We start from the raw sequence: 12,816 nt of genomic DNA, 5'->3' as shown, positions 1-12,816 counted from the left end.
TTGATATCATAAGATCTTTATTTCCTAAGTTAAATAACATTTATCACGTGCCTTATACACACTCTACACTACACTAGACACTGAAGAAAAAAGTGATCAAGAAAAATATCTATAAGAGGCAGCATACTGTAACCATGAACTTTGTTAAAGAACTTTGTAAAGAAGGTATGAAATAAACTTTTGATTAACAAACATTTATTAAGTACCTAATATGTTCCAGAAACTATGGCTGATTGCTGAAAATTTTTAAAGGGAATAAGAAAGAGATGTTTGCTGCCCCCAGAGACCACACAGTATAGCAAACAAGATCAGTTAAAAATAGTTGCAATGAAATATGATAAATACTGACAAGGAAGTAAAGATTCCTGATAGGAATACATAACTACCCACCAAACACTCAAGGTAATCAAGGGGTGAAGATGTCTGGGAGCAAATGTCTGTTAGGACCTGAAGAATGATTAGCAGTTAGAAGGTCAAGGCCGAGTGGGGAGTGGAAAGGGAGCATGAGAGCCAGAAAAAACATGAGTGAAGATGCTGAAGTCCAGTCTTTAAGAGGGAAAGTGAGGAGAATTGAGGGTCAGGAGAAGCAGAGGGTTGATCATAAAGGACCTTGATCACTACCTTAATGGGACTGGTGTTCATTTTAAGATCAAAGAGCAATCATTTCAGGTTTTAAGAATAGGAACAATTTATCACCCTGACCCTTGGGAAGATTACAGTGGCTGCGCTGGGGAAAATGGATTGAGCAGAAAGAAGGGAAATCCATTAGGCTTTTGTAATGGTCATTCAGGTAAAAATAACCATGGTCTGCACTAGGGCAGTAGATGTGGAGAAAAAATTTAAAAAAGATGAATTTAAAAGATATTTGGAAACCACAATGGTGGTTCCAAGGGACTGGTCAATGAGGAAAGGAAGTGAAAGAGACAAGGCTAGGATAACCCTGGTTTTCTGGCTCCAGCAACTAGTCTGAAGGTGCCAATCATACACTCAGGGAATCCAGAAGGAGGGATTATTTTAGAAGGTCGGAGGGTGGGAGTTGAGTTTTGTATATGCTGAATTTCAGAGGCATGTGAGCTCTATAATATCTACATTATAGTTATTAATAATTATAGCTGTTAATAATATCTAACAGGAAAATGAGTTAAGGTGTATGAAAGAAGACTGAATTAGAAGAATAAACATGGGTGTCAGTATTCTCAAGCCAGTAGAGGGTCCTATCAGAGAAGCAAGGGATGAGAGTGCTTCAATAACAGCAGTTATCAGAGACTTGCATCTCTCTATCTGTGTGCTCCCCCCACTCCCCGTCTCGGTGAGTGTGTACTGGGCCTATATGCAGAACAGTTCTAAAGTATCGAAGAAGAAATGTTCACACACACATACACACAGAAACATTATCCAACGATATATAGGAAACTAGTGAATAAATACCCCAGCTCGCTTGCACTGTTTTTGCACTCTGAGGTGTGTTCTATACAGCATCTCAGATTTCCGCAGGGGAATTAAGACCCGTTGTCCACGGTGATGGTATACTTGCTGACTCTTCCTTTCTTGCTTCCTTCTCTGCCTCACTTCATCACTCCTCCACTTGTGTCTTCTGACAATCACCTATTAACTAATTCACTAATTAACTAAATTCACTCCAATTAACTAATTCACACTAAATTAACTAATTCACTCCAATCCTTGTCTCAGGATCTGCTTCTGAAAAAACTATAACTGAAATAACTGGTGCAAGAATTTGTCTTAGGAAGTAGTCTCTCATCATGGTATTCTGGAACTCAATCATTCTATCAATCAGATGGCAGTTAAGGACACCACTGCTGGTTGCGAGATGGTTATGACTCAGGATACTGCTGTAGCATAGTAATCACTAAGGTTGTCCTAGGTGCTGAATTGGGATGGATCCAGAGGAAGGAAATGCCCCACCTTAGGCAAAACCTCTAACTTTAAAGGATATGGCATCTAGGCTAATCACAAGAATTTTAAAGTAGGTTGACTGCTGCTAACTGCAATAGATCAAAACCCCAGCTCTGGAAGTTTCCCATGCCAAAGTCAAGAGTTAGAACTCCTGATTTAAGTTCTTAAAATCAGAACATTGGGGTGACTCTGTCTGAGAAGCATGAGCCTAGAATTCCCCTGAAATCATTAAGCTGGCAGAAAAGAACTCCATCTCCTTGCTAAAGAACTACAGTCTCCTTTTATTAGAGACTGTGTCAGTATCTCACCTGATAGAGATGCCTCCTAACACAAAGACTGTCCCTCTGAAAATCCAGCTCCCTCCTCTCAGCACTTCCGGACCAATAACTAGAGTTAAGGCTCAGCATGGCCAGATGGGGAAAAACTGTTCTTACTATTAGAGGAAAGGGATTATCACCAAAATAGCTTTGGGATCTGGCCAGAATGTACTGGAAAGAACCAGGAGAACATGCCTGGGATATTGTGAGTGCCAGCTCAATGGGTGCAGGATAAAAGGTTGAATAAAAGAGAGCTCTCTGATGCACTGATGTGAGACATCCTTGTGACCTAAGATTTAATGTCATATATGGACATTTCTAATAGACAGATATTGATTGTTTCAGGCACAAAACAGATGATGGCAATTGAGGTGAAGTTATCAGAAATTCCCTGCTAGGTTACTGAGCAAGGGGTCAAAAGGCTCAGAGGAGAGGTTATGCTAGCGTGGATTTATCCTCTAAGATAGAGATGACCATTGTTTGCAGGTAGGTCCAAGGGGTACTCCTTTTATTTTTTTATTTTTATTCATTTTGTTGTCTTTTTAGGGCTGCACTTGTAGCATATGGAGGTTCCCAGGCTAGGAGTCGAATCTGAGGTGTAGCCGCTGGCCTACGCCAGAGCCACAGCAGCATGGGATCCGAGCCACATCTGTGACCTACACCACAGCTCACAGCAATGCCAGATCCTTAACCCACTGAGCGAGGCCAGGGATCGAACCTGCATCCTCATGGATACTAGTCAGATTCGTTTCCACTGAGCTACGACAGGAATTCCATGGGGTACCCCTTTTATGTAGATGATAAGGAATGGGCTAGCTGGGGACACTGATGTCATGGAGAAATTCAATGGTGGCTGTCCTTGTGGGCAGTGTAGGTGACAGTTAGATGACTGGTCCCTGTGGCATCAATGAGAATCACTGGATTCTGGGATCATGGAGGCCAAGTAACATCATTTAACCCACTGGAGGCAGAATGGACTTTATTCCCATGATGAACAAGAGATATCTGTAGTTATGGCCAACAAACCCTGAGGTTCTGAGCTGAGATAGGCCTCTAACAAGGGTGCTGGTTACTTAGCCTGGAAAGAACAAGAGAAGGTGAGAAAAGCCTAATATCCACCAACAGAATAGAAACCTATGATTGTTGTCCAGTTACCAGACAGGAATCAGATCCAACAAACAATGACTGAAGGGGAGGCAGGGTGTTGTTGAGGAATGGCCCTGCAATGCCAGAATAAATATATATGGTATCTACTCTCCAAATCTGCCCGAAAGAGACATATAATCATTTGCCAGAAAAATTGTGCCCATATATTTCAAGGGTTCTTGGATAAAGGGTATGGGCTGACACTGAAACTAGAGGAGGACAAGCCCCTCAAGATTCTATGTTAGAGCTGAGACTGGGGAAGCCAGCTGGTAAATGGAGTTCATGAATGTTGACTAGTTTTTCAGCCTCATCTCCGAGGGCATGATCAGGATGGATATAATCAACAGCTTGCAAGACCCTCACATTGGTTCCCTAACCTGTCAGAGTGGGAGGTGGAAAAAGTCAAGGAAAAGCACCTGAAACAGCCCCAGACCCAGCCAAAATCATAAATCAGAATGAAAAATCCATCCTCAGTGGAATGTCAGAAATCGGTGCCTCCTGAAAAGATGTTAAATAATGCACAAGTTGTGGTCCCATCATCTCTCCACTGAATTCACCAGTCTGGTGCCTTGCAAAACTAGACGGTCGCAGTAGCCAGCTAACTGCTGCAAACGTAACTCCCAGTCCAGTGGACAGGAAACGGTAGCATCTGAGGCCTGGTCCCTGGAGCCTTAACCAGGAACTCTGACCCATCAAAGCTCAAGGTTTGGGTTACCCCATGAAGCAAATCATCTAACTTAGCAGAAAAGCTGGCCCAGGATAAGAGACAACAGAATAGATGATAAAGAAGAAAAATGGTAAGTACCAATTACCGTCTCAGGACCAACTGCAGTAGGAAACCATGTTGCTTGTTCCACTCATCTTCCTGCTAGATGTCCTTTCAGGAGAAACTGGTACCAGACATCACCTACAAGAATCAGTGACAAAACTGAGTGGCCTTCATTTGGGACACAAATAAATCTGAGAGCTTTGAAGAGTGGGCGGTCGCCGACACGGTCAGTACTCATCTGAGAGCACATATTTGCACTTACTAAAGGTGCTTATGCCAAGTCCTGACACTTTCCAAGGCTTTTTGGGGGAAAGGGCCCAGAGCAGCAGCCTTCTACTAAGGCTGGATAGGCTGTAGGAAACTCATTGGCCAGGTTACCCAGATTTCCCCAGTGGCTTTGAGGACCATTTCTCCACGTCACCAAACTGCTTGAATATACACCCTTTGTTGATTTCCTTCTCTTCTTTGCCTCAATTCCTTCTTCTAACAGTGCTTCTTAATCACTTCCAAAATAAAGGACCTGCACTTGAATCCTTATCTTAGGGTTTGCTTATGCTCAGTGGTGTGTGAGAAACAAGGAAATATGGCCTGGCTGGTTCTTGTAGATATAATTCTTGTTCAAAAGATTGTTCATAACAGAATTCCCTGGTGGCCTAGTGGGTTAAGGTCCTGGTATTTTCACTGCTGGGCTTGGGTTACTAATGTGGCACAGGTTCGATCCCTGGCCTAGGAACTTCTGCATGCCAGGGACACAGCCAAAAAAAAAAAAAAAAAAATTTGAAAACTAGAAGACTATGGAGAGTAGGGTTAGGTGTGAGCATCACAGGCATGAACTGGAAGGTCATGAACTGGAATGAATGGACAAGGCAAAATCAGTGGGACTGATGATAATGTCTTGCATGATATGATTGAAGACTAAATTGCTAGGGCTTTATTCATGTGCATGGTTATGCATAGAGGTCATTTTTCTGATTAAAAGTCACAGGACAAGAAAACAATGTATGGATTATAAATTCGACTTTCCCTGAAGGGGATGGAAATTCCCAGTGTCAATCACCCAGGGAAGAAAGCAACCTGAGGCCAACAATGGAGAACTCAACAGGCGAGCCTGACATTAGAGAGGGGACTTTTTTTTTTTTTCCTTTTCTAAATCTTAAGTATTCCAAGGCGGTAAGGAATGGTAATGTCTAGAGGTCTCTTGGTGGCCCCTGCCACACCAAGACTGGCAGCTGGCCTGAGGCATTCAGTAAAGTAAATCAGGGACACTCTGGGCCTCCGGGCCCTGAGCATAGCTCTACCCAGCAGAGATGTGTAATTTTAAAACTATACTCATTCTTTTTACTCGAAACCTGAGTCAGTGGTTTACGTATCAGGGTCTCATTTAATTTTACAATAGGAATTAAGGAAAGGCCATTCATTAACCACCCCTGCGATGGGAGGATGGAGGCAAGTATTCATCACAGCTCAATCAGGCCAGAGTATTGGTTGCAGAAGCCACTGACCGGCCTTGCAGAGGTGACTGCAAGGGATGGGGGAGAGGACCTGCGGTCATATTTGGGCAGCAGAGAAAGGGGTGGAGGTTTGTGTAGGGGACCAGAGAAATGGGAAATGGGGGACTGTTTCTGAGCACATGTGACACAGCATGGGAAATTCTGTGAAAAAAAGGACGGGCAACTTGAGGAGGCAAAATTCTGCCATAGATAAGGGGAGGCTGAAGATAATCTTATTTCTGACATTTGTAGAAACTGAACTATTCTGTAGACACAGGCTATTGGGGCAGGGCCATTTGAGTTTTTAAATTAAAAGTATATAGAATGTGGGCATTACAATGAAGAGGAAAAAATATTCAATTTGCATCAGAACATGTTAATTTTAGATATTTGAGAAATCACTGACTATAACTCAGATTTCTCAAAGATTTAGAGTATCTATCACCGATATGTGTGTGTGTGTGTGTGTGTGTGTGTGTGTGTATGTATTTACTTATCCCTGCACTGATGGCAAATGGGAGTTCCTGGGCCAGGGGTCAGATCGGAGCTTCAGTTACCAGCCTGTGCCATAGCCACAGCAACACTGGATCTGAACCACATCTGTAACCTACATCACAGCTTGTTGCAACCCTGGACCCTTAACCTACCAAGTGAGACCAGGGACTGAATCCACATCCTCATGGACAGACACTATGTTGGGTTCTTAACCTGCTGAGCCACAAAGGGAACTCCTCTCCCTACAATATTTTTGAGGCGCTACATAAGGAGGGTCATATCTATAGTCAAGAAAAAGGGCTAGTCATTTCATTTGTCTTAAACAGCTTTCTTATTTAAATATGTGAGCACAGATCTCAATATATTATTCACACGTATAAACTCTGCTCATAAATATGTAAAAATTTTTAAATGATTTGTTTTATATAATATACATGTATAAGAAATAGGTCCATTTCGCATTGATGAAAAGTCATACTAGATTTTCAATGCAAACAAAATAAGAACCTGTCATGATACAAATCACACACTTTTAAAAGTTTCATATGCCAGCTGAAAAACTAACTTGGCAAATAGATACAAATCAGCTTTCACAGATAGACATTAAGATAACAAGAGGTATTTTTATATTTTAGTGTAGAGACATATACAAGAAATTTAAAACTTATCTATTACTGTTAATACTGTATTTGAAAAACTGAAAACACGTTGAAATAAAATATCAGAAAACTGTTTCAATTATAAGTTTAAAAACTTGAAATACCAGAAACGTTTTCCTAAGCAACATGATATATAAGTACATATATATAGCACTAGATACATATGCATATGCACACATATATACATACACATTAAAGTGCATATACAATATTTATAATGCGCTATTTAAGGTAATAACTAATTATTTTCCTTGGATAAAGGGATTCAAAACTCTTTTTGAAGTGATGCTAAAGAATGTAGCTATAATATTCTCTATTAAATTACTGGTTAGGCTAATTTTTTTTTTTTTTTTTTTAGCATGTGTCCAGTTACAGGAGTTCTAGAATTCAAGAGTCTATATATTCCTCTTTTTCTTTTTAGAGCCACATATGGAAGAGTGGCATATGGAAGTACCCAGGCTAGGGGTTGGGGTTGAATCAGAGCTGTAGCGGCCAGTCGACACCACAGCCACAGCAACACAGGATCTGAGCCATTTTTGCAACCTACACCACAGCTCATGGCAATGCACAATCCTTAACCCATTTAGTGAGGCCAGGGATTGAGCTCGTGTCCTCATGCATACTAGTCGGGTTTGTTACCTCTGAGCCACAACAGGAACTCCAAGAGTCTACAAATTCTAATTTCACATATTAGAAAATGTCTAATGCACAAATAAGAAAATAAACCAATATTATCAATTATCAATCAAAAGATATTAATACTAATATTAATTAAAAACATTTTTGCACATATGAATGACGTATTTATGGTTTTTTTAAGAACTAAATCTGAAGAGTATCAGGAAAACACAAAAATTAGAGATTTTCTACAAGTAGTTTTTTATGTAAAATAAAAACAATTGAACAATTGATGAAGTGTATGGAAAATCTAATTTTGGAAATAGAATAAAGAAATTCTTAACATCTCAAGAAGCTGTAAGAATATAAATTTCTTGAGTTCATATGTTAAAGAGTCCTAAGAGGTCTGTTTATGAGAAGAACAAACAAGTGGCAATAAATATTATTACATATGTTGATATCTTAACAGAAATAAGCCAGAAAAGTTGGACATGGCCACATGTTAAAAAGTAAACATCCTCCATTATTACCATTAAATACTTTACCTGACACATGTTTTTTTTTGGAAAAATAAAAGTACATGGTTTTAAAATAATGCAGAATACTTTACTATATATCATGTGTTAAATCTAAAGGTAATGAATATACATTTTTCAAAGGTAAGTTGTGAAAACAACTTTAAATTTAAACATTTCCATGCAATTTCAGTGGATTAGTGGGCATATTTATATGAAAGAATCAAGTTAATATATTCTGAGATCAACATATAATCTAATGTTAATAAAAATTTCATGATTTTAGAGTGTATGCAAAATTAAATGTGAAATCTGTACATGATTCTGGAACCATACCACAGTTAATTATATTGACATCATACAATGGAAAAATACCAAAAAGCTATACAACTCTCAGATGTTATTTTTATACAACCATATAATTAGAATAATCTGAAGAGTTGCTGAAAATCACTTAGATCACTTCTGCATGAAAATGTCCTTTTTAAGTGCTTTTGTTCTTGAAATTTCTATTACATTAGATTTTTAATAAAAATCAGAAGTTCTGTGTCCTACTCATAGACTGTGATCAATAGACATCTATTAAGTTCTTCTGCCTATTTCCTAATTGGATTATTTGGGGATTTTTTTGTTCTTGTTGTTATTGAGTTGCCTGCATTTTTTACATATTTTGGATATTAAGCCCTTACCTAACAATAAGCCATAGAGATCTAATGTGCTGTAGAATGAATATAGACAATGATATTGTACTGTGATTATGTAAGGCAATGAATATCACTACACTGGCAATCATATCAAACTATATAAATGTATCAGAGTAGCAAGCTATACTTAAACTTACACAATATTACATTTCAAATTTATTCAATAAATATTGTATGAATTAATTTAGACCATATATTATAAAACACTTAAAAGAGTAGGCATCTTAGAAATCAACAGAGCCAAAACCAATATTTTAAATGAAGAGAAAATGCCCAGAAAGGTTAAGTAACTTGCCCCAAATCACTCCTTTAGTTAACAACAGAGCTGGGACTGGAACTCCCCAACATTACATATTTGTTCATTCACCTCCCGCTCTATCCCATACACACATACCCCCAAAACTAGTTTCAAGTTTTATCATTTGTTATATGGTATTTTAAAAAAGTCTTTCATGTGCGTATCTCTTGTTTTCACAAAATCTTAACCTCCTGCAATACTGTTCCTCCTAGGACAACACAGTGTTCATTAATAAATTTGTTAGCAGACTGGGAAAGGAAATGAGGGGGAAGAGAACGTATATATATACATTTGTGTGTGTGCTAAGAATGTAAAAGACTGACTGCCATAGTCCGGGTTCAGGGTGCCAACATCCAGTGAAGGGCCATCTACTGATGGATGCTGTTTCTGTTTTGTCGATAGGTTCATTTGTGCCACATTTTAAATTCCACATATAAGTGATATCATATGGTATTTGTCTTTCTCTTTCTGATTTACTTCACTTAGTATGAAAATCTCTAATTCCTCCTAGGACAACACAGTGTACATTAATAAGTCTGTTAGCATATGATAACTTTGAGTATTCTATGTGACTCCCCGAACCTCTTCTCTGAGTGCTGCCTCTGCCCTTGTATTCTTGTGGTCTATGCTCTCCTTTGCACCCAGAGTAATCCTCTCAAACTGGGAGTCAGGCCATGTCACTCTTCTCTCAATATCCTTCAATGACTCCCATTTCACTAGGGGTGAAGGGACAAATTCTCAGGTTGGTGCCCCCACCACCCTGTGATTCTGCTTCCACGCCCCCTGCACCCAACACACTCACCTCCAACCTCCCCACCTACGGTCTGTTCCACGCCAGCCCTGCAGACCCCCTTACTCTCCCTACCTATGCCAGCAGGCTTCTGCCTCCCAGCCTTGGAATGACCTTCTCCCTCTGCCCAGAGTGCTCTCACCCAAATATCAGCAGAAATATCTTACCATATTAAAATACGCTCAATGTCACTTTCTAAATGAGGTGTATCTGATCACACAAGTAACTACTGTCCTTCCACCAAAATTCACCCTATAAGCTGCACTTCTAGTATACTTGTTACTTGACTGTCTCCTCCTATTGTAACCTAAGCTTCACTCTATCAGGAGCAGTGTCTTTTGTTCACTTGCATAGTCCCAGTGCCTAGAACAGGGGATGCTCCATAGTAGGTGCTTAATGAACATTTGTTAAGTTGAATTGACCACACTTTCCAATAAAAGATTATTCCGATCATTTACAGCAATATATGTTTTTACAATGTGTCAAATTATTGTATTTATATTAATTAATATGGCAAATCTGTAGTAATAATTTCAGATTGGACTAAATAGCTATAGAAAAATAAGAAATCAGGTAGGTGCTATCGGTTTTATATCTTATATAATTTTGAATTTTACGTTTTCAGTGTAAAAGCCTTTCTTGAATATAAGTTAATCATCCTTAAAAACTACATTAATACTTTCAGATGACTAAAGTGCTGTTTCAAACACAACAGTAAAATGATAGTTTATAAAATAGTCAACGCAAATCTGCCTTAATCTATCATCATGCCTGTACCTTAAAAATCATATAAGCCCTATTTTGTTTTAATAATCAGTGGTTCTTATTGTGTCCTTATCTAAAAACCCCATTCATTGGATCTGACCTCTTTTTGTCAATTAAATTCAGATGGAAACAGATTTGACCAAATACAGACGGAAACATATATATGGCATTGATGACAATGTCATTTCATCCTAGTTGAATTTTCTCAGTCCAATTATAAACACATTTTTTTTTCTTTTATATCTTTACCGATGCCTCCTGGTAATTAAGTTCTTCCCATGGGAAAATCAGTACATTAGAAAATATTTATTGAGTAAAAGGCATTGCTTAGAGAAGTCTACCAGTTGCTTTATATCCTCCCAGCAAGAGTTAATTGTGAGATGAAAATTTTCAAACATTTTCTTTTTTACCAAAATAAAATTTGCTAATTGAAGCAGAGAATCTGTTGAGCTTTTGTTATCCCCAGTGGAGAAGCTGAAAATGCACGAGTTAATATCCTGTGACTATGGAGCTTAGATACTATTAACAAGGGGAAAAATGGATATGATTCTAGGCCACCATCCATTTTTAGTAACTATATTTCTAGCTATTAGTTTCCCTATTGAAAAGGTACATTAGGATCTGATGTACTTGGCATGGTGTACAGAATACTAATACTTGCTAATTATAGACTGTTTTCTAAAAATCAGGTAAATGCTACAAATAATGTCCAACTCATCTGCACCTGCAGAGAAGCATGTGAATTCAAAATTGCTGAGACGGCAAGTGGCCAGTATAAGACACCACGCAATGTGACAATTTTATCTTAGCTTTCATTCCCTTTTCAATACATTTCTCTGGCTGAACCTGCTCAACGATTTTTCTCTCAAATTTCCTTAAATTCAGGTTTAAAGACCATTTGAAAATGTAAAGTGTTAGAATCATAGGCTATGTCTTTTTGAATATAAAAATCTCAATGGATATTCACAGAAAGCAAGAGTAAGGAAGTAAAATCAGATTAGATGAAGCTGTGATTGGCAAAGCATTATGGTAGGGAGGCAATGCACGTAGACGAAAAAGCAGAGGCTTTGGGGGGCCAGCTCAACTTCAATTCCAATCCTACTTCGGGTATTTTAAGCTACAATTGCCTCATTTCTTGTAATGCGATAATAATGGCCTAACCCAGAGGATTTTTCGTGAGGAATAATGAGATATCATAAAGCTTCCAGTGCAATCTTTGCACTTGGTAAATGCTCAATGAATAGGAGCAATTATGCGAGTTATTTTGTTGGGTTTACTTATGTTTTTCTTCTAGATGACTAAATTATGCTAAAATAAATAATCCAGTAGGACCAGAACATTGCCATTACTTAAAATAAACTTGCTATGGTACTGATAAAGGTTTCTCTTAGTTAAACAAAACAAAACAATGAGGTTTCTGTTGAAATGTTTGCTACAGAAAGTTTCCAGTGAGACTTTGCAAGACGTTGCAAGGGCCTTATGGCTACAATAGAGAAATAACATTTCAGCCTCAAGGTAAAGCCGGGCTGGCCCTGCTAACAGAAAAGGGAGGCAGAGTGTGTCACAAGAGGCTTCATGGGGTCATTCATTACCACTGATTCTTCATGGTGCAAGGAATGGCCATCGAATTTTCAAGCTTACATATACACGAGTTATGGCAAAAATGTATGAGAGTTACAATTACTGAGATGTAATTATGGTAAGTAGTAGGTTTTTTCTTTTTTTTTCTTTTTTCTTGAAAAGTTGTTTTTACAATATGGATATCAAGGAAAATGGCTCTTTTATATAAAGTATGTTGCTGATTCACTATCCTTTGCAAGTTCAATGCAGTTCTGAATGAACTCTGCAAAATTAGACATACCCCATCCTTGACCCCAAATTGTGCTTGGCAGAACAAGTTCATTCAGCTCTCAAGGACAGAATCATATTAACTAGCTTATGTATGAAACTGAAATGCCAGTTAGTTCATTTACAGCGAATAGTCTCTGTAATGAAACCAAAGTATTCACATCCTGGCATGTAGAGAGATCTACGTGCAAGCCAAGTATAAATTAGAAATTTTCTTGGAAGGCAGAAATCACACTGAAAGTAGTTTAGTGGAAAAAGCTGAGGGTTCTGATTCAGTCTTTAACATAGGCTTCCTTGACTACATAGCTTCCTCCTCTTATTACCCCACAGCTCTGCTCTCTGTCCCTAACAAACTCTTTGGAAGTGTTTTTTGCAGTTGCTCTCTCTGCTCTCTCCCCTTCCTTCCATTCTTTTTTGAACAAACTCTGATTATGCTTCCATGTTGCCAAATCCAAAGGTCATTTCTCTGTCCATGTGAACTTGAT

The 12,816-nt window shown here is 38.5% G+C and overlaps 1 protein-coding gene across 1 annotated transcript in view; it reads right to left on the bottom strand.

Moving 5' to 3' along the window:
• Window positions 2,993-12,816, bottom strand: part of IQCM (IQ motif containing M) — a 318,127-nt gene continuing 308,303 nt past the window's right edge. Inside the window, exon 6 of the mRNA XM_021100654.1 lies at window positions 2,993-4,287. Coding sequence (XP_020956313.1) covers window positions 4,238-4,287 — 50 coding nt within the window. The 3' untranslated portion in view covers window positions 2,993-4,237. The remainder of the gene's footprint in view (window positions 4,288-12,816) is intronic.

The sequence above is a fragment of the Sus scrofa genome, chromosome 8, assembly GCF_000003025.6.
Source record: "Sus scrofa isolate TJ Tabasco breed Duroc chromosome 8, Sscrofa11.1, whole genome shotgun sequence".
NCBI lineage: Eukaryota > Metazoa > Chordata > Mammalia > Artiodactyla > Suidae > Sus > Sus scrofa.
This window is presented reverse-complemented; position numbering and strand designations above follow the sequence as displayed.